The following is an 18,537-nucleotide window of genomic DNA, read 5'->3' as shown; positions in this document are numbered from 1 at the left end:
GTGTGTGTGTGTGTGTGTGTGTGTGTGTGTGTGTGTGTGTAGATGGAAGGATGGGTGGATGGAAGGATGGATGGATGGATACATGGGTAGATGGAAGGATGGATGGATGGATGGATTGATGGATGGATGGATACATGGGTAGATGGATGGATGGATGGAGGGATGGATGATGGATACATGGGTAGATGGACGGATGGATAGCCGAACAGAAGAATGGATGATTCTTAGATGGACGAATGATGGATGTTTGGACAAACAGACATTGGATAGACAGACAGATGGATGAATAGAGAGGTGGATAAAAGGAGGGATGGGTGGATATAAAATGGATCGACAGTGGGATCGACTTCAGCTGACACTAATGAGGAATAATTGAAGGTTAGCAGATGGATGAATACACTGGATGAGAAGACGAGTGGACGGATGGATGACGGATGGGTGGATGGATGGGTGGATGGATGGATGGATGAACAGATGATGGATGGATGACAGATGGGTGGATGGATGGATGGATGGATGGATGGGTGGATGGATGAAGGCTGAACAGATGACGGATGGATGGATGGATGACAGATGGGTGGATGGATGGATGGATGGGTGGATGGATGGATGGGTGGATGGATGGATGGATGGATGGATGGATGACAGATGGATGGATGACAGATGGGTGGATGGATGGATGGATGGATGGATGGATGGGTTGATGGATGGATGGATGAAGGCTGAACAGATGATGGATGGATGGATGACAGATGGGTGGATGGATGGATGGATGGATGGATGGATGGATGAACAGATGATGGATGGATGACAGATGGGTGGATGGATGGATGGGTGGATGGATGGATGGATGGATGGCTGGATGGGTGGATGGATGGATGGATGGATGATGGATGGATGATGGATGGATGAATGGCTGGATGGATGGCTGAACAGATGATGGATGGATGGAAAGAAGGATGGACGGGTGGGTAGACAGGCGCGTGGACAGATGAAGAGAAACTTTGTTAGTCTAACTGTTTGTAACCATTCCAACATTCCAACACGTTTCTGGAAAATCAGTCAGTCGATTCACAAATAACACAGTTGAGGAGTGAAGAAGAAGGGAGTGTGTGTGTGTGTGTGTGTGTGTGTGTGTGTGTGAACATGTGTGTAGATGTGGGGAAAGGTGTGTTTGTGTGTGTGTGTGTGTGTGTGTGTGTGTGTGTGTAGATGTGGGGAAAGGTGTGTTTGTGTGTGTGTGAACATGTGTGTAGATGTGGGGAAAGGTGTGTTTGTGTGTGTGTGTGTTTGTGTGTGAACGTGTGTGTAGATGTGGGGAAGTGTGTGTGTGTGTGAACGTGTGTGTAGAGTCTTCACTCGTCTTCACTCCTGATGTTTGTTAGCTGCTGTAATAACACAAGTTATTGTGTAAATGTGGCGGCTGCAGTTGGGATTGTGAGTTGAGTCATGAAACTTTCATCAGCGGCCCAGTAGCGTGCAGTTCCTGAATGTCTGCAATAAATTGCCCCGGGGTCATAAATAGTTTATCATGAGTGGACACCTCAGCAGAACAACCCCCCCGGGGGCTGTGCAGCTCGGCTCCTGTCTCCCTCCACCCCCACACTCCACCGGCTCAGGGGCTCCAACACTCTCCAGCTACTCCACCATCATATTAACTTCAGTTCTTTTGTTGTGCTCTCGTGCACGCTCGCGGCTGTCGGACAGAGACGCCGGTGTTTCGTGCACGTGAGAGGTGAAACATCTTCAGATGACGAGAACGTGTCTGAGCCTGGAGGAGTGTGTGTGTGTGTGTGTGTGTGTGTGTGTGTGTGTGTGTGTGTGTGTGCTGCTTGTTTTCACGGTTTGGTTCTGATCCCAGCAGAGCTTTCGGATCAGCATTCAGTCCATACAGTCGCATTTGACGGCGTGACGGATGAACATCGATCCGATCAATCGGCTCGATCTCGGCCTTGAAGGTCGGCGGTTCGTCCATCTCTACTTTGGGAATTACTTGGTTTCCCAAATGTGGGATTTCACAGCACGTGCAGCCTCCTGCCCACGGTCCAGACACGTTTACATGAGGTTCCGTCCAAATTGGGTCGTGCTTCCAGACGTGCTCAGAAATCTTGAAAATGGTCTCCAGCGACTCCCATGATTGGGAATGCTGACGAGTTCCCTCATTCCACGGAGAGTTTGTGCTTGGAATTAGCCAACGTGCTGGTGATCTGGTGCCCCGGCCCCACTGGACTTTAGTTTATCTTAGTTCATGCCAGCTCATGGAGCTGCGGGTCGTCTGCGTCCTCCGCAGCGATCCTTCGGAGACCAGGGGACCTGATGGGTTCACCAGTTACATCATTTCCAGGAGTTGTTTTTCCAATGCTGCTTCATATTGTAATATTTTACCCAAGGTGATCTAAACTCAAATCAAATCAAATCAGTCTTTATTTATATAGCGTCTTTTACAGAATCCCAGGGCCTGACCCCAGACAAGCAACAGTGGCAGGAAAAACTCCCCTTTAACAGGAAGAAACCTTGAGCAGGACCAAGCTCATGTAGGGGGACCCACCTGCTGATGGGGGGGGGGGTAGAGAGGGAGGAGAGGAGAGGAGAGGAGAGGAGAGGAGAGGAGAGGAGAGGAGAGGAGAGGAAACCATGACCCAGTGGGGTGACAGAGGCCTGTCAGGTGATCATGTTTCTGGACCCCGGCAGCCTTGGCCTATAACAGCATAACTAAGATGTGACCTAACGATTAGACGACCCCCTAAGTATGATAATCTGTCTGTCTATGATAGTAACTGGAACTACAGAATTAGTAAGCTTTTTCAAAGAGGTAGGTTTTAAGCCTGATCTTAAAAGTAGTGATGGAGTCAGCCTCCCGTACCTGGACAGGGAGCTGGTTCCATAACAATTCTACTCCTAGAAACTCTGGGAACCACAAGTAGACCAGCATTCTGAGAGCGGAGCGGTCTATTGGGCTGATAAGGTGTCACTAGCTCCTCCAGGTAGGATGGAGCTAGGCCTCTGAGGACCTTGTAGGTCAGAAGAAGGGTTTTAAAAATTATTCTAAATTTAATGGGCAGCCAATGAAGAGACACCAGTACAGGAGTCATGTGATGTATGTGGTCAATACCTGTCAGACACACAGAAACTAGTTCCCTATCAATCTAAACCAAGAAGCTGGACACGTATCCTCATGTCAGAGCTGAACAGCAGAACATGCTCATGGTTTTCTTGCTTGTCATGCGCTGCCTTGTGAATATAAGTAATTTATGTTGCACCTCCTCATCCGTTTGGATCTGGAATTCAGGAAGCTGCGTCATGAACCAGGCAGAAGTCTGCTGCAGCATAAGTGATGAACCCCACCTACGTCGGAAATGTTGCCATCCCTTAAGTCAGAACATGCTGGAGGTTCCTTCTGAGATGATTTGGGAGCAAGAATGTTGAAAACACTCCACACACGCATGCGGTAGATGCATCAGGCACAGCTAGCAGTGTTAACTCAACTGTCTACAAACACAGAATGTGTCCCGGATCCCTCAGTTTTCAGGTTTAAATTGCTAATGAAGGTTAATCAGTGTAGACGCAACCTTTACCAAAGTGGCAACAGTCCACAGAAGGTTATCAGACATATTCATCATTCAAGCACATCCAATACGTCCCTCTTCAAACACCATCAGTCCATCAGAAAGTGGTGCGTGTACGCAAAGGTTAAGGGGAGTTTATGCTAATGTGCACTCTGCTAATGTCTGCACGGCCACCAAGAAGGAAGCCATCTTTTTCACTATTCTGCTCTCTGCCTGTCAGAGGGAAGCCTTTTGTTAATCCTGATGCTTTCGCCCTGCGTTTGTACATTTGTTGCTCTGAATTTGCAGCGATCCGACATTCCTGGCATTCAGAGGGCAGAGACAGTCAAAGACAAAACGTCAATAACCCAGCGCCAGTGTAACATGAAGGTCACGGCTGTCGTTTCCCAGAAACGTTTGACAGGAAGCGTATCTGCTCCACTGCCCATCGCTCCCAATGCTCCGTCCTAAATTAATTATCAAAGGAGAAAAGAGGAATTCTTCCATTTGCCCGTAAACCTCCAGATCGATGCGGCTCTTACCTGTGATGTTGAGCTGGTCAGTTTCTTTCCTCTTTTTTAAATAGTTTTATAATCTAAATAATGTTGCATTTTTGTTTAAACTTGTTTTCTGGACTCTGACTAAACTGCTCCCGTGTTATTTAATCGTGCTAATGAAATAAAAGCTTTCTTTGTTTGTGCCGTCAGGGCTGGAACGGGGAACTTTGCCGGGGGCTTCGTTGCAGGTTCATTTAACCAAAGCTAGCTAATGAAAATGCAAACAGATACTCCATAAACGGCCAACCGCACGAAGCAGAGCAGCACAGCACACGGCCCCGTCGGCAATCTCGGGTCAAATCTCCTCCTCAAACTACATCGATTCTTCTTTTTCTGCAAAATGGAGCAAACAGATCGATTTGCCTTTCCTTTAATACAAGTGGGCCTGTGCAGGAGCTACATGGATGGAGCGCGACACAATGAGTCAGGTGACCTCACAATGAGTCAGGTGACCTCACAATGAGTCAGGTGACCTCCACAGACAGAACACCTGGAAGCATCACGAGTCTGGACGAACGGTCTCCAAATATCTCATCTTTAATCTACACAAGCATGTGTGTTTGATCATAATTGTGCTGTCTGTCTGTCTGTCTGTCTGTCTGTCTGTGTCTGTGTCTGTCTGTCTGTCTGTCTGTCTGTCTGTCTGTCTGTCTGTCTGTCTGTGTCTGTCTGTCTGTCTGTCTGTCTCTGTCTGTCTGTCTGTCTGTCTGTACGCAGTCAGTCATCTCCAGTATCTGTGGTTCTGGCTGTTGTTATCTTGGAAAATATAGGAATTCTGCTACAAATGTAAAGTGGGGAAAAAAGAAAAGTGATACTTTGTTAATATTGGAGGAACTGGGTGGACGTGTGAATGGAAGGAGGATGTTTATCGAAAGAAATGACATCAGAATTCTTATCACTAGCTTTTTTTTTATGCTGAAGAGGATGAGCTTGTGTATTAAAATCTGAATTTCAAGGCTCTACTTTTCCTTACAGGCATCTGTAAATAATCTGCTTCCGCCTCCTGCAACCAACTCGTTTCGTTCCGTGACTGTAATCTAATTAATAGAATAAAAAGCGTGTAGCTGGAAGTGTAGTTAAGAACTCCACTTTGTTCCATCTGTGCGGTGACGCGGCAGCTTTTCAGCACGGCGGACAGCGCTCGTGACGACCGTCGCTGCGGCGCAGCATCACGCGCCGTCCACGCCGCACTCGTCTTCGTTTAATCCAGCAAACGCCGCCCCCATCCTCCGGGGACCCCATCGCAAGACCACTTTAACACTCCTCCTCCTCCTCCCCCCCCCCCGCTCCTGCTGCTCATATCCTCCCCAGCAGCAGCAGCGCTGAGCACACGGCGCTCCAGCGCACCGCTCCCTCACGCAGACGCGCGGCAGCGAGCGGTAGGATGTGAGAACGCCTCAGGGGCTTCGCTCCGTGTGTCCGCAACTGGCTGCGGTTCCGCTCCTTCCGCTCACGAGCCTCGCATCATCCACAGTCGTGACGGGTCCTCGGTCTCCCCCCCCCCGTCTCCCCCGCTTCTCTTTAAGATTCCGCAGCTCCGAAGACGGCGCCGCCGCATCCTCCCCGCAGCTTCTTCTGAGGACAAAACCGTGACTGTGTCTTCTCCATCGAACAAGTGCAACCAAAGAGGAGTTTACAATGACAGCGACCAAGGAGCAGCCGAACCAGCGAGCCGGCCAGGCGCAGCAGGACGAGGTGGGCAACCGCGTTCTCCTCCGCTTCATTTGCGTGATTCTCTCACTTTATCCACGCGCACCAAGTAGATCCCTCTGGTGATCCCCTCTGGTGATCCCCTCTGGTGATCTCCTCTGCGTATGGGATAGTTTTAGGCTCTCGGGGCGCCGGAGGGGCATCTGCTCTCACTCCGGCGCGTTCGGACCGACGAGGGGGATTCAGGTTGCACGTGTGGTCACTGATCGGTGCATTTTGCGGATCAACGTGAATCCCCCCCCCCCCCCTCCCCGCGGCCGCGTTTGGGATTCAAGGGCGCGTTCCCCCGCACGTGCACACGCGGCGACCTCACAGGTGTTTTTCTCGTGGAACACCGCAAAGCCCCGCACCTTTCGTGCGCGTGCCCGTGCGCACGCAGGTGCAAATGATGGTTCCATCAAAGGTGGATGGAACTCGCTGTCATGACGTCATTGGTGTTATGACGTGTTCGAAGTCCACTGTATTTTTATGATGTTATACTGGGACAGAAGGGTAAACAGACTGGTTATACTGGGACAGAGAGGGTAAACAGACTGGTTATACTGGGACAGAGCGGGTAAACAGACTGGTTATACTGGGACAGAAGGGTAAAGAGACTGGTAATACTGGGACAGAGAGGGTAAACAGACTGGTTATACTGGGACAGAGAGGGTAAACAGACTGGTTATACTGGGACAGAGCGGGTAAACAGACTGGTAATACTGGGACAGAGAGGGCAAAGAGACTGGTTATACTGGGACAGAGAGGGTAAACAGACTGGTTATACTCGGACAGAATGGTAAAGAGACTGGTAATACTGGGACAGAGAGGGTAAAGAGACTGGTTATAGTGGGACAGAGAGGGTAAACAGTCTGGTTATACTGGGACAGAGCGGGTAAACAGACTGGTTATACTGGGACAGAGAGGGTAAACAGTCTGGTTATACTGGGACAGAGAGGGTAAACAGTCTGCTTATACTGGGACAGAGAGGGTAAACAGTCTGGTTATACTGGGACAGAGAGGGTAAACAGTCTGGTTATACTGGGACAGAGAGGGTAAACAGTCTGCTTATACTGGGACAGAGAGGGTAAACAGTCTGGTTATACTGGGACAGAATGGTAAAGAGACTGGTTATACTGGGACAGAGAGGGTAAACAGACTGGTTATACTGGGACAGAATGGTAAACAGACTGGTTATACTGGGACAGAATGGTAAACAGACTGGTTATACTGGGACAGAATGGTAAAGAGACTGGTTATACTGGGACAGAGCGGGTAAACAGTCTGGTTATACTCGGACAGAGAGGGTAAACAGACTGGTTATACTCGGACAGAGAGGGTAAACAGACTGGTTATACTCGGACAGAGAGGGTAAACAGACTGGTTATACTGGGACAGAGCGGGTAAACAGTCTGGTTATACTCGGACAGAGAGGGTAAACAGACTGGTTATACTGGGACAGAGCGGGTAAACAGTCTGGTTATACTCGGACAGAGAGGGTAAACAGACTGGTTATACTGGGACAGAAGGGTGAACAGACTGGTTATACTGGGACAGAAGGGTGAACAGACTGGTTATACTGGGACAGAAGGGTGAACAGGTTCGGGTCTCTCCCTCACTGCACTCGTCTCTGCTGCTCCTCCATTATTGATCGTCCTTCTATAAAGATCTGTTCTGCAGATCTTTTCTGTTAGAACCAAGAACAAACCAACAGATACAGATTTGAATCTGCTGGGAGACGTTGCCACAGATGCTCCTGGTTCCTGACTAATCACAAGCTGAAGGCCTCCTAGCAGGACTCAGCTCAGGTCCAATCGCGTCTCCTCTCGGCTCTCCCGCGGTCGGCCCGTTGACTCGATCATGTTCAGGTCACCGATTGGCTCGTCTGTTCAGATATTTTGGAGGAATTTCTCAGCTTTGTGGCCTCAGACAAACAGCTGTGTACATGTTTATTGGGGAGGGGAAGTTGTGGCCTGACATGTTCGTGTTTGCCAGCACCAGAAATTGTGCTGCGCCAGAATCTGAGCTACTTTCTGTCCCGACTGCGGCGACCCAGAATCTGCAGCTCTTTCCAGGCTCTTAACGGGGTTACTCTTCATCAAAGTTACATGAGCGTGCTGAGGGAGCTACAGAAAGGACAAAGCATGACAGCAGCTTTAAATAACATCTGCAGGAGGGAAGGGAGAAAAAAATGACCTGAAAGCACCACCATGCACGATTGGGCACCCTCTAGTGGCGAGAAAACAGGCTGAACGTACTGACTGCCTGTTCTGGTCGGCGTTGGGGAGGCTGCTGGGGCGTAGGAAAATTGTGATAAAACAATCTGAAATAAATAGTTTCATTATAAAATAAGGTGCCCCAGGATCTGAAATAAGGATTTCCAAATAAAAGTGCTTATGAAATAACAAAAAAATTACTGACTCGCACATGCGAGATGAGATTCTGCTACACAGAAATGAACGAGTGACCTGGCCGACGGCGCCCAGCGTGTCACTTTAACCAGCCAACTCTAACTGGGAGCACTGGTGTTCACACCAGCACAACGTGGTCAGTCCTGAAAAAGAGAGCCCAGATCAAACCAGCTCATTTGACATTGGCTCCTGTCAAGCTGTGCCGCTCGCCCCCGGAGCCAGACGTAATGAAGGCCGACTGAGAGGTGGCCTGAGCGGTGACCCCGGCCCATCCCCTTCGAGGGGGGGTGCTGGCAGGGTCCTTTGCCTTTGTTAATGGAGCCGTTCTTGTCTGTGCTCGGGACAAAAGGCGGGCGTGAGCAGACATAGATGAGCGCCTGATTGTGAGTAATAGCGGCGCTTCCACATGCTGTGAGCTGGCGCAGGAAACTGTAGCTCACGTTAATGGAGAAAAGGTCCAGACTGCTGCTGAGGGGGGGCGAGCAGAGGCGCTCCAAATGACCGGCTGCTTCTGCACACACGGCTGCTGTTATTTCAGGGAGGAGGAGATTATTACATTTAATTATTGATTAAAGATTACACCGAAGACGGGTGTTTACCGCTTTCCTTGTTAGATTAGGAAGAGTCAGGAACATAGTGTGTGTCTATTTGGAGCTGTTGGATTTAATGTACTCACAGTTTCTGATGCCAAAAACAGGAGAAGATTATTTACAAAAGCACATTTAGCAAAGCAGCGACGCTAACAGATAATATGGTGCAGCTTCCTCTAATGGTCCCTTTTATTCCTCCTCCAGTTTGCACCTTTTCCTCCCATCACCAGCTGCTCAGACTGGTGAAAGAGCGCCGACGCCCTTGTTGCCAGGGCAATTATGTCGAGAGAAACAGGAGGAACCCTCATTTACACACAGTCGCCTCCACCACGTCTGCACCCGCCATTAATCATCACGATGTTCCGTCATCACAAAACACAGCCATGAAATGATCAAACACGCACGTTTGTCTCCCTGAGAGGAGTAACGCTTCAAGGTTTGGCCTTGAACTGGTCCAGCTGGGAAGTTAGACTGGTTTATGCTGGCAGAAGAGGAAAGATGCTGTCTTCAGGTCCTCCAAGCCGTGATGTCGGAGCAGAGGGGATCAGCAGGAACTCCATGTTTGCTACCTCACAACTTCTTCCCATCTCGCTTTTTCCGCATCAGCTCACATTAAAGCAGCTGAAATTGTAGCAATCAGAGATTTGACTCAAACTGTGGAGAGCAGGTTTGTTCTGAACGGCTGCTCCCAGCAGGAGTCACTTTATCCTGGATATCATCTGCTTCAGTGTTGCTCAACATCCAGGAGACACGTTAATCCATGTTAATCAGCAATAATCTGGATGAAAGTGGCAGCATCTTTTTCCTCATTTCGCTCTGGAACTGAAACATTCCAGGTTTTAACAGAAGAATTCACTCCCGATTCTTTCACTTCCACAAGTTTCCTGACGGCTGAATTGAGGCAGCCGATTAGGATTCAGGATGCAAACCCACGCGTGTGGAATAAGGTCATCCCGACAAACCTCCTCACCACATCTGCCCTCGTCTCTGTGTGGATGCTGCAGGCGCTCAAACGCAGGCGGCGTTTGAAAATGCCACAAATGTGCTTACTCACCATTCCGAGGGATTCTTCATTTAGCAGGAACATGCAGCCGTGTGTTCTGCATCCTCATTAAGAGGAGAACAAGCGGCTCCAGGCCCAGAAGGGCGTCTGCATTAGTCAGGACCGCAGGCGCACGGACACGGACGTGATAACGGCCGTAATCCTGATGGAGCGCCGCCACTCTTTTTCCGTCTGGCTGCTGATTCACGGTCGTGACCTTCGTGTCTCCCGCTTTTCTCCACACGTCCCGAGGCATCCTGCGCCCCCGAATTACCCCACGCTGACACGTCTCCTCTCCCAGGAAGGATTAGAAGGCAATTACAAAGTTTGCGTGATCAGCTGCGGCACCGACGGCGGACAGGCGGCAGTCACACCCGAGATAACGGAAAAGGGGATGAGGATAAAAGAGAGGAGGTTCCTGCGTGTTCAGATAACCGAAGGCCGCTGGAAGAGCTGACAAAAACCCTCCGCGCGTCGTAATCCAAGCAGATTTGATGGACGTTGTGGAAAAAAACCCCGCTGAAAGTCCATCAGGATGATGCCAAGCTAGCAGCATAAAAGAGAGATTAGAGGAGGAAAGCATGAAAGCAGAAATGTTCTTGATGGAGGAGCCTTGTGGTCAGTCTAATCATCTAATCCTGATTGGATTATTACACATGGTCGACTCTGTTAATGTCGGCCTCATCAATATTGACACGCTCGGCCCGGCCAGGCCTTTCCTCACTTCATCGGCTCAGCTCGGATGAAGCGCAGGAGTGTTCCTGGCACACGGCCTCTGGGAGCGACGTAGAGCAGCGGCAGATGGATCGGACCGCTGGGAAAAGACCGTCCAGACGCGTCTGAAGGGGCTGAAATACGACGTCTGATGAAGGGCGCCGCGGTGATCGGCGACCTCTGCGTACGCCGCTGATCAGGGATCAGCTTACAGAGATTTGTCAGCCAGAGAATTTTGGTTTTGCTAACTTGGCCAACAAGAGATTGGATAGAGTTCCGTCACACAAGCTGATGGTTTTCCGTGATTTTTCCACAAGCCCGGTTCTGTCGGATTGGGGGGTGGCGGCGTCAGCTCACTGGTGGGGATCTGCATTTCTGCAGGGAATCTTGATGGCGGCGTTTTGGCCGCCAGCGCTGGCGTTTTGGCGGCTCAGTCACGGTGGACGAAGGCCGCTGTCACATTTTGCCGGCTTATTGCGGCTGAAGTTGCCATTTTACCTGTCGGGATCTCGCTGACATTCCGAGACGTCGTTAACTCCACTCACGTCTCTGCCCTGAAAGTGGCGCTTTTATTTTTCTTCCCGAGCGATGCTCCATCGCCGCCGTCTTACTCCCAGCACGCAAATATGGGAGATATGGAAAAGTGATGTTGATTCTTTCAGATGGAGCTTTCTGCTGGATAAAATGTGTTTGGCTGGCTGCATGCTGGAAAGCTGCTGATTATGTATGAGGACCTCGGGCAAGTCCATCCCATAAACCTGAAACGTTCCATTTTCCCTTTTCTCTCTTTTTTCACTTCCTATATGGGGTAAATCCTGATGAGTCCCCAGTTTTCCGCAGGGTTAAAGTCTGTAGAACATTCCAGAACATGGAAACTGCTCAATAATCTAACCTGGAATCTTTTGGGCTATTTGGAACGTTAGTGATGCGTTCAGGTACCCTGGAGTGGCGTCATTTACATCATTTCCTAGTTTCAGCAGCTGATCAGTCAGAGCTGCCACACGGTGACAGAGGTGTGATTCCTCCGATGGTTTCACCTGTCTGATGCTTTGATGACTTCTTTGATGAGGTGAGAGGAGGCGTCGGCTGCTGGTGCCTGTGAAACAACATCGGGGAAGCAAATTCCCACGATGGACCCTTAAAATGCAGCCAGTACTCATGGCCTAGCTTAGCATAGCATAGATTTTTCCCCTTTTTTGCACCACTCATCACATCACATCAAAATGTCGCCTGTCACCTGGCTACAGGGATAGACTCCGCCCACCTCCACAACCCTGGTTAAGAACAAGTGGAGGTTAACCGGAGGAGGACGTCCATATTATGCATGAGCACGAAGTGTGTAAGCTTCCACACACGCACACACACACACACACACGCACGCGTGTCCTCTAGCCTGAGCTGAGGAACAACATCCTGACCACATCTGCGCCTGCCGAGACAGGAAATGATGTATCAGTGTTTAATTCATGAGATGTGTATCGCGATAGTCCCCTGCAGCTCCAGACTTTTCTCTTCCACCACTCTCCTTCCCTCTCCACCTCTCTACTTTCACTTTTATTGCTCAGAGCCCGCTGGGACCTCCGCTGTCTTTCTGGAGATGTGACACGGTGCCTCTCAACCACACAAAGACAATTTCCTGTGTCCCACAGATGCGTTCGGCTCCATATTGATGAGTTTTGGAGGCCGATTGTCTTTCAAGGCTTATTTCTCTGGATGACTGTTTGCTGAATGAGGAGGAAGCTCATGTGGAGTCTGCTACTTTAGCGGAGGTCGTTAACTCACTTCACTCGCTTTCAGATACTCGGAGGGGAAATCCGACTTAAATATATAACAGATATAAAAATATCTCCCATCCTTTTTGCTGTCTGTATTTCATAAAATCAAGCGTTGGCCTTGTTTTGTGCATTCTGAAGGTCAGAAAGTCGTAACGTTCAAACATCTCGAGGCATATTCAAAACCCAAGAATGATTTCAAATTAGCCAGTCTGTTGCCATGGTTGCCATGGTTCCCATGTTCAGTTTGTTTTCCTGGTGTGTTAACAAGAACATGTTCTCTGTTGGACATCATTTGGAGTTTAAGGAAAGAAAACATGTTTTGATTGCAACAGTTTCTCTCTGTTATTCTGTATTTATAGATGCTAAACCTGAGGTTATGTTCAAACCACGGATGCCTGGATTTGTTAGATCAGGACTGGACTTTTCTGGGTGAACATTGAAGTCAGAGTGGATTAATAAGTCGTGTGTGAACGTGCACCTTTACTCCAGGAGCTGCTGGTGTTCCCCAACGACATGCGGGTTTAACGTGGCTGTCAGAGAGGCGGCGGCATCAGATCAGACACGTGTGAAACACCGAATAAATCCTGTTTTGTCGGCAACCTTGAGTGTGAGCGAAGGAAGGTGAACTTTCTGTGTTTCTGCATCTAAGCCATGTTTCACTTCCTGTCAGGATGTGAAGGTGAACTTGCTTCCTTGTTTAATCTCAGCGTTGGTAACGATGCGGCGCTGTCGCTGGCGTGCGGGTCAGCTACCCCGTGTATCTGAAACCAATACGACAGCGACGGTGACTAATTGAGAATAATCTCGTGAGGACTAAAGGCCTCTGCTAGCATCCTCGGGGGTAACTGCACTAATGCTAAATACAATAAGATGACACTGTAGCTGAGCTTTTCCAATTAGCTTGTCGATCAATGTGAGATGCTAAGCCTCGCGACCCCGGCACATCGACAGCGGATGCACGGAGGCCGGGCAAATATTTTCACGGGTAAACAACAATAAGATGTTACAGATGGCACCATTTCCTCCTCCCTAATCTCCAACCTGCTGAAACGCTGCTCATCATTTGTCAAGGTCAGAGTCCAAACCTGGGGGAGCTCACAGCTCTATAAATAGCCCGGAAGAGCGGCGGCGGCGTGCTGCCAGTACGCCAGCCAGCCCGGGAACGAGCTTATTAGCAGGGGTTTGATGAAGACGACGGGGGTCGTTGGTTTGATATGTATTTCAAAATAAAAGCTGGATATTTAACATGAAACACACAGTACTGAGGGTTTGTTGCTAATTGTCAGGTATCATTGATGCTATTGAGCTGAGACAGTTCAGCAATATCACTTTATTAACCTTTAATTCATGTTGTTTATTAATGTATTCAGATAGAAACCAGAGCCTGAGTTAATCTCATCATGTCAGCCATTAATTATTGATGTTAAACATATATTAAAATGCTCACTACATGCTTTATATTAATCTGGTAAGAGTCTTATGGCTTTATTTAAATGGGTTTTTCCAGCTTTGTGCTGGTGATTGTCATTTTAAATAAACAGAAAAAAGGTAAAAATGACCCTGAGAAGTCTGAATGTTGTCTAAACTTTAGCGTGTTCAGCTGCTAACGGAGAATAAACCGAGCTTTAAATGGCGTCCTCCTCTCCCTTTAACAATGAAAGCTCTTTTTGGTGCACGTCAGGCTGTTTTCGCTCCGCTTTCTTTGGCTTTCTCACTAGTTCAAAGACAGATGATGTGATTACAGCAAACAGCTTCTCTTCGCTTACGGCTAAAAGTAAATGTCCACCCAGGGACCGTTCGCCGGCGTCGGGGGAGTTCCCCTCCAATCGTCTGCATTACTGAGCGATGACCCAGATGCCTTCCAGGCATTGATTATCGGGAATAACCTGGAATCATCCGACCGTCCCGAGGAAACTGCAGGAAAACTGCAGGAAAAGTGCCGTTAGCTCCACCATTGCTCCAACAACAAATGTTCCTGGTATTTTCTGTGGCCTCGTTAAGTCAATGAATAATTGATTGTATTGATTGAGTTTGATGGGGTTTGCTCCTCAGGGACGGGCAGGTTCAATTACAGTCCATTTAATTACACAGAGCTTCTAATCACTGTCTTGGCTGACTTGTGCAGTGATGGAAGTACAAGGAGGGTCAGAGGGGAGACGGAAGGGCTGGGACGTCTGTCCAGGGATGAAGGTCCCCGGTCTGCTGTCATCTCATCCCTCATCGCCCCACTGTTCGTTACCACACCGGAAAAAGAGCCTGTCTCAGGTTCAGGAGGTGACACGTTGTCCTGTTCTCCATCCCACCACGAACAGGAAATGCAGAACTTTGTTTTGGCTTAAAAAAACATCCATAAAGTGTGTTTGAATGAAGGTATCCTGAAGATCGACGGAACCTTGAAGCTTCGGGGGCATAAAGGTTTCTCTTCTGTTCATGAACACGCTAACAGCAGCGCAGGAAGGTGGGCTGACATCTGCTGCGTGTTGATGTTTTCTCTGAGTGGAATCATCATCATCATCATCGTCATCATCATCATAGCAGTGGGCCTCATTAAACGGCGTCAGTGGCAGCGTTGGCGACGCTCGGCGGCCCGTTCCTCTGAACCTTCTCACACGCTTTGACTGAAACGTTGCCTTCAGCTTCTTGGATGTGCGGCTGTGGTCTGTCCGGGCTTCAGACTGGGTTCCAGAGCCCCTGCTGGGCTTTACTGGTCCTCCAACACTGTTTCTCTATAATTACACGTGTAAGTATAAATAAATTTGCAGCTCTTTTTTATAAAGATGAATTTTAATTCTGTTGAATTGGCTGCAGAAGAGCCTGATTAAACGGGCCTCCTGCTCCAACTCCTGGCTGCTTCAGCCTGCAAAGATTTCTAGATCAATTTGCCCCCTCTAATGACGTCCGTGAGGTTCGCCTCCGGTTCCTCCTGCTTGGCTAAACGTTGACCGAGCGCTCGACGCTACGCTGCCTCCATATTAATCCCCTTAATGGACGAACTCGCTGGGCACAAAATCTCCGAGTGTTTTTTATCGCTCATAACTGAGTTAATTTATTGATGATGACTGAAAAGTGGCAAAAGAGCAAATGAAATGATGGTGAAAGCGACGCAGACAGAATCTCTGGCAAAGTTCACAAGTTCTGAAAGAAGATCAAGTAGACCAACAAAGAAGAGTCCACTTTATCTGTCGTCATGGTGATGGCGAAGCTGAAATAAAAGCAGGAAGATCCTGATTCAGCCCACTGAATAGATGAAATGTTTTCAGTTCCAATTGTTCACAGTATTTGATGTTTTATGTAGTTTTAAAGTCAATTAAATTTTATAAAGGATTTCAGCCCCATCCTTGAATCTTTTTGTCATTATTCATCAAAGTAATTCTTTTCTTTATTCAGAATTCTGCTCTATATTAATAAAGAGACTAGAATATAGTCAAAGTCTTTGTTCCAAAGGGGTTTTATAGAAAACAATGTCTCCTTTTGAACTGAAGAGTTCAACCAAAAGGGCTTCGAGTTATTGGGAGCTGAGTTTCCTTTTGCGGGAAAACAGAATTTGAGAACAATAATATGGATTTTATTGGGCCTTATCTGTCTGCATTGAAGTGGTTCCATCGAACTGGATGTTTTCCATCCAGGAGACCCTGAAACAGGCTCCTCGCAGCCACATGGCTCTCGGCTGAACGTTGCTTTGGGCTCTCAGACCTGAAAGAACCTTCCGACTCTCACAGGTGACGACATTCCTGCCATTATCTGAAAAATTTCAACGGCATTAAGTCTGTTTTAGTGCCATCTTTGTCTTTGTGAAATCATTTTTCTCCCCTGCAGCTAATCAAGGATTAATGGCAGCTCAGTGGCTAGTAATCAGTGTATATCACCCGCAGGGTATTGTGGGTAATTGAGGCCAGTAGGAGCTTTGGTGAGAGGAAATTTATGGAGTGCCTTATCAGAGGCAGCAGATGTGGAGCCGAAGCCAGTTTAGGATCCTTTAATACTGGACTTGAGGATGATGTTGTGGCTGAAAGAAGCTTCACAAGCACTCGGGCCTGGATGGCTTTTTCACCACAGATGATATCACACACGGCGTCCTCCACGGACACTCGCGGCTCTGACTGTCCAGCCGAGTCTTTGAATGCAAATGCCCGCCGCTGCCCTTATCTGTAAAAGCTGTGGCGGCTGGTCCGCCTCAGAGGTCGTAGCGCACCACATCCGGCTCAGCGGCAGACGGAGCCGCCCCTCGGCCCTGCGGAGCGTGCGTTTCTCCCGGGTCAGGGGGTGAGATTAGACGGCTGCCGAGGCGTCAACGGCGGTTGAACCCACAAACACTTTGTCCAGTTTCCCAGCGCAGGGGTCAATGTCGCAGACGGTTTCACTTTTCACGCTTTTGAAAGCATTGGACTGATTTTCCTTCAGTAAAAGTCGTAAACATGGAAGCAACGGGATGCAGGAATGATCCGCCTCCGACCGACGAGGCTTTGGATTACAGCCACCATGTCTTCGTATCGCTAATGCTTTCGGGGAACTCTCTCCATCAGTAACCTGCCTCTTAACTGACACGGTGGTTCTCGCTATTCTCTTCATTTAATTATTATTTCATTTATTTGTTTCATGGTTGTTTGCATTTCATTAGATGGGTATCTAATATCGATCCGTTCTTTTTGCCCTTTAACGCCAATAACGAAATGCACATCTAGTATCTGAGGTGCGCTGCGTTGGATCCACCAGCAGGTTTAACTGCCAGTAAAGTAAATGTTTTAAATGGTAAAATGAGATGTTTCTGCTGAAGCTCTCTACCCCCCTGGAGGATGACCTGGGCCGTGCCTGCTGGATTACGATGCCAACGTTACTGGTGACGTTTCCACAGGAGTCTGACCTGATCTGCTCTGTCTGTAGGACCTGGGCGGGGTGAGTCCACCTCAGAGGAACTGGAAAGGCATCGCCATCGCTCTGCTGGTCATCTTGGTGGTCTGCTCCCTCATCACCATGTCCGTCATCCTGCTCACTCCAGGTAAGACTGGGAATTGTTGGATCGCAATACCTCTCGTGTGTAGCTGCTAATCCGCGTGTTCTTTGAATGAAGACTTCAAGAAGAAAAATGCCAATTTCAAAATGTATTTAGCAATAGAACCAATTCAAGATACAAATATTACAGAGCTCCGGGCCAGTTCATAACCCTACAATAACAGAGTCCATTGCCAGGGCATGAAGTCTGACCACCTAACTATCCCTTGGCCCAGTCTTTTATAGAAACACGAATGCAAATTATCAATGCTCATTCAGTCCAATCCAATCCTTCTGCTTGGATGACCTCGTCCTCTTCTTCCAGTCCCCTTTGGTGTTGATACAGTCCTTCTTCTCCATTATCTTCCCAGGTGGCCAGATCAAAGTTCCCATTCTTCATGCAAATAAGCTCATCAACCCCACCCTGATGTCCCGTGTTATAATGGGTGTTTAACACCTCCAGCCTGACTGGCTCCGAGATTACAATGGTCTAAACAACAATCCTGTCAAAGGAATGTCTCTCATCTTTATTACACTTGCTAAAGATTCTACCATACCTAACTTCTAAAGTACTTCTAAGAGAAGACAGGAACATATGGTAGAACATATAGTAACAAGATAAAGACAGTTCTCTTCAGAATCTTTCCTGCTCTGAAAACCCAGCATTCCCAGCTTGATGCGAGCGTCAGCTCATCTCGCCAGTTTCCTGCTGGTGACGGTGGAGCGTTCAGCATCTGCAAACCTGGCACAGCCTGAAATGAAACCTTCACTGACACATGAAACATCTTAGTCTCTTACACTCTACAAACCTGTTCACAAGAAAAGCCTCCTCACGTCCTCCCGACGTGAAATCATGGCGCTGCTCTTGCGGCGACACCTCCCCGTGGGGAATTCCACGCTTGGTTAGACTTTCATTGCCTCCATAAACAAACGTGCTGTGTGGAGTTATCAAGGAAAGCCAATATGGCTGACATTCAAAACGACTTGGCCCCCCGTTCAGCTCACAATCAGCAGCTGTCCCTTTCACACACAGCTGACAGTCGGCAAAGAGCACATTTTCCTCTGGCTCAAGTCGGAACATTTTATAATTAAAGCTGGAGACTTCCAGGGGCGGCAGCTGCTACAGCTGGAGGATCTTTGCCAGTTATGATCATGATAACGAACATATAAAATGTCACGGAGCCTTTGTGTGCACAGTGGTCTTACGTTAAAACCAGCCTGGAAG

General features: G+C 48.5%; 1 protein-coding gene across 5 annotated transcripts in view; it reads left to right on the top strand.

Moving 5' to 3' along the window:
- Positions 1–18,537, top strand: part of LOC101075134 (inactive dipeptidyl peptidase 10) — a 113,176-nt gene that overhangs the window by 61,064 nt on the left and 33,575 nt on the right. For 3 of the 5 annotated variants that reach the window (XM_029837038.1, XM_029836915.1, XM_029836955.1), the window contains one exon: positions 17,205–17,319. In XM_029837038.1, coding sequence (XP_029692898.1) covers positions 17,295–17,319 — 25 coding nt within the window. In that variant the 5' untranslated portion in view covers positions 17,205–17,294. Of the gene's footprint in view, positions 1–5,315; positions 5,798–17,204; positions 17,320–18,537 lie in introns of those variants that run through there. The other 2 variants (XM_029836998.1, XM_029837023.1) reach the window with 2 other exon arrangements.

The sequence above is a fragment of the Takifugu rubripes genome, chromosome 1 (genome assembly GCF_901000725.2).
Source record: "Takifugu rubripes chromosome 1, fTakRub1.2, whole genome shotgun sequence".
Lineage (NCBI taxonomy): Eukaryota > Metazoa > Chordata > Actinopteri > Tetraodontiformes > Tetraodontidae > Takifugu > Takifugu rubripes.
The sequence above is the reverse complement of the archived record's forward strand: the minus strand, read 5'-3'. Positions and strand labels throughout refer to the sequence as shown.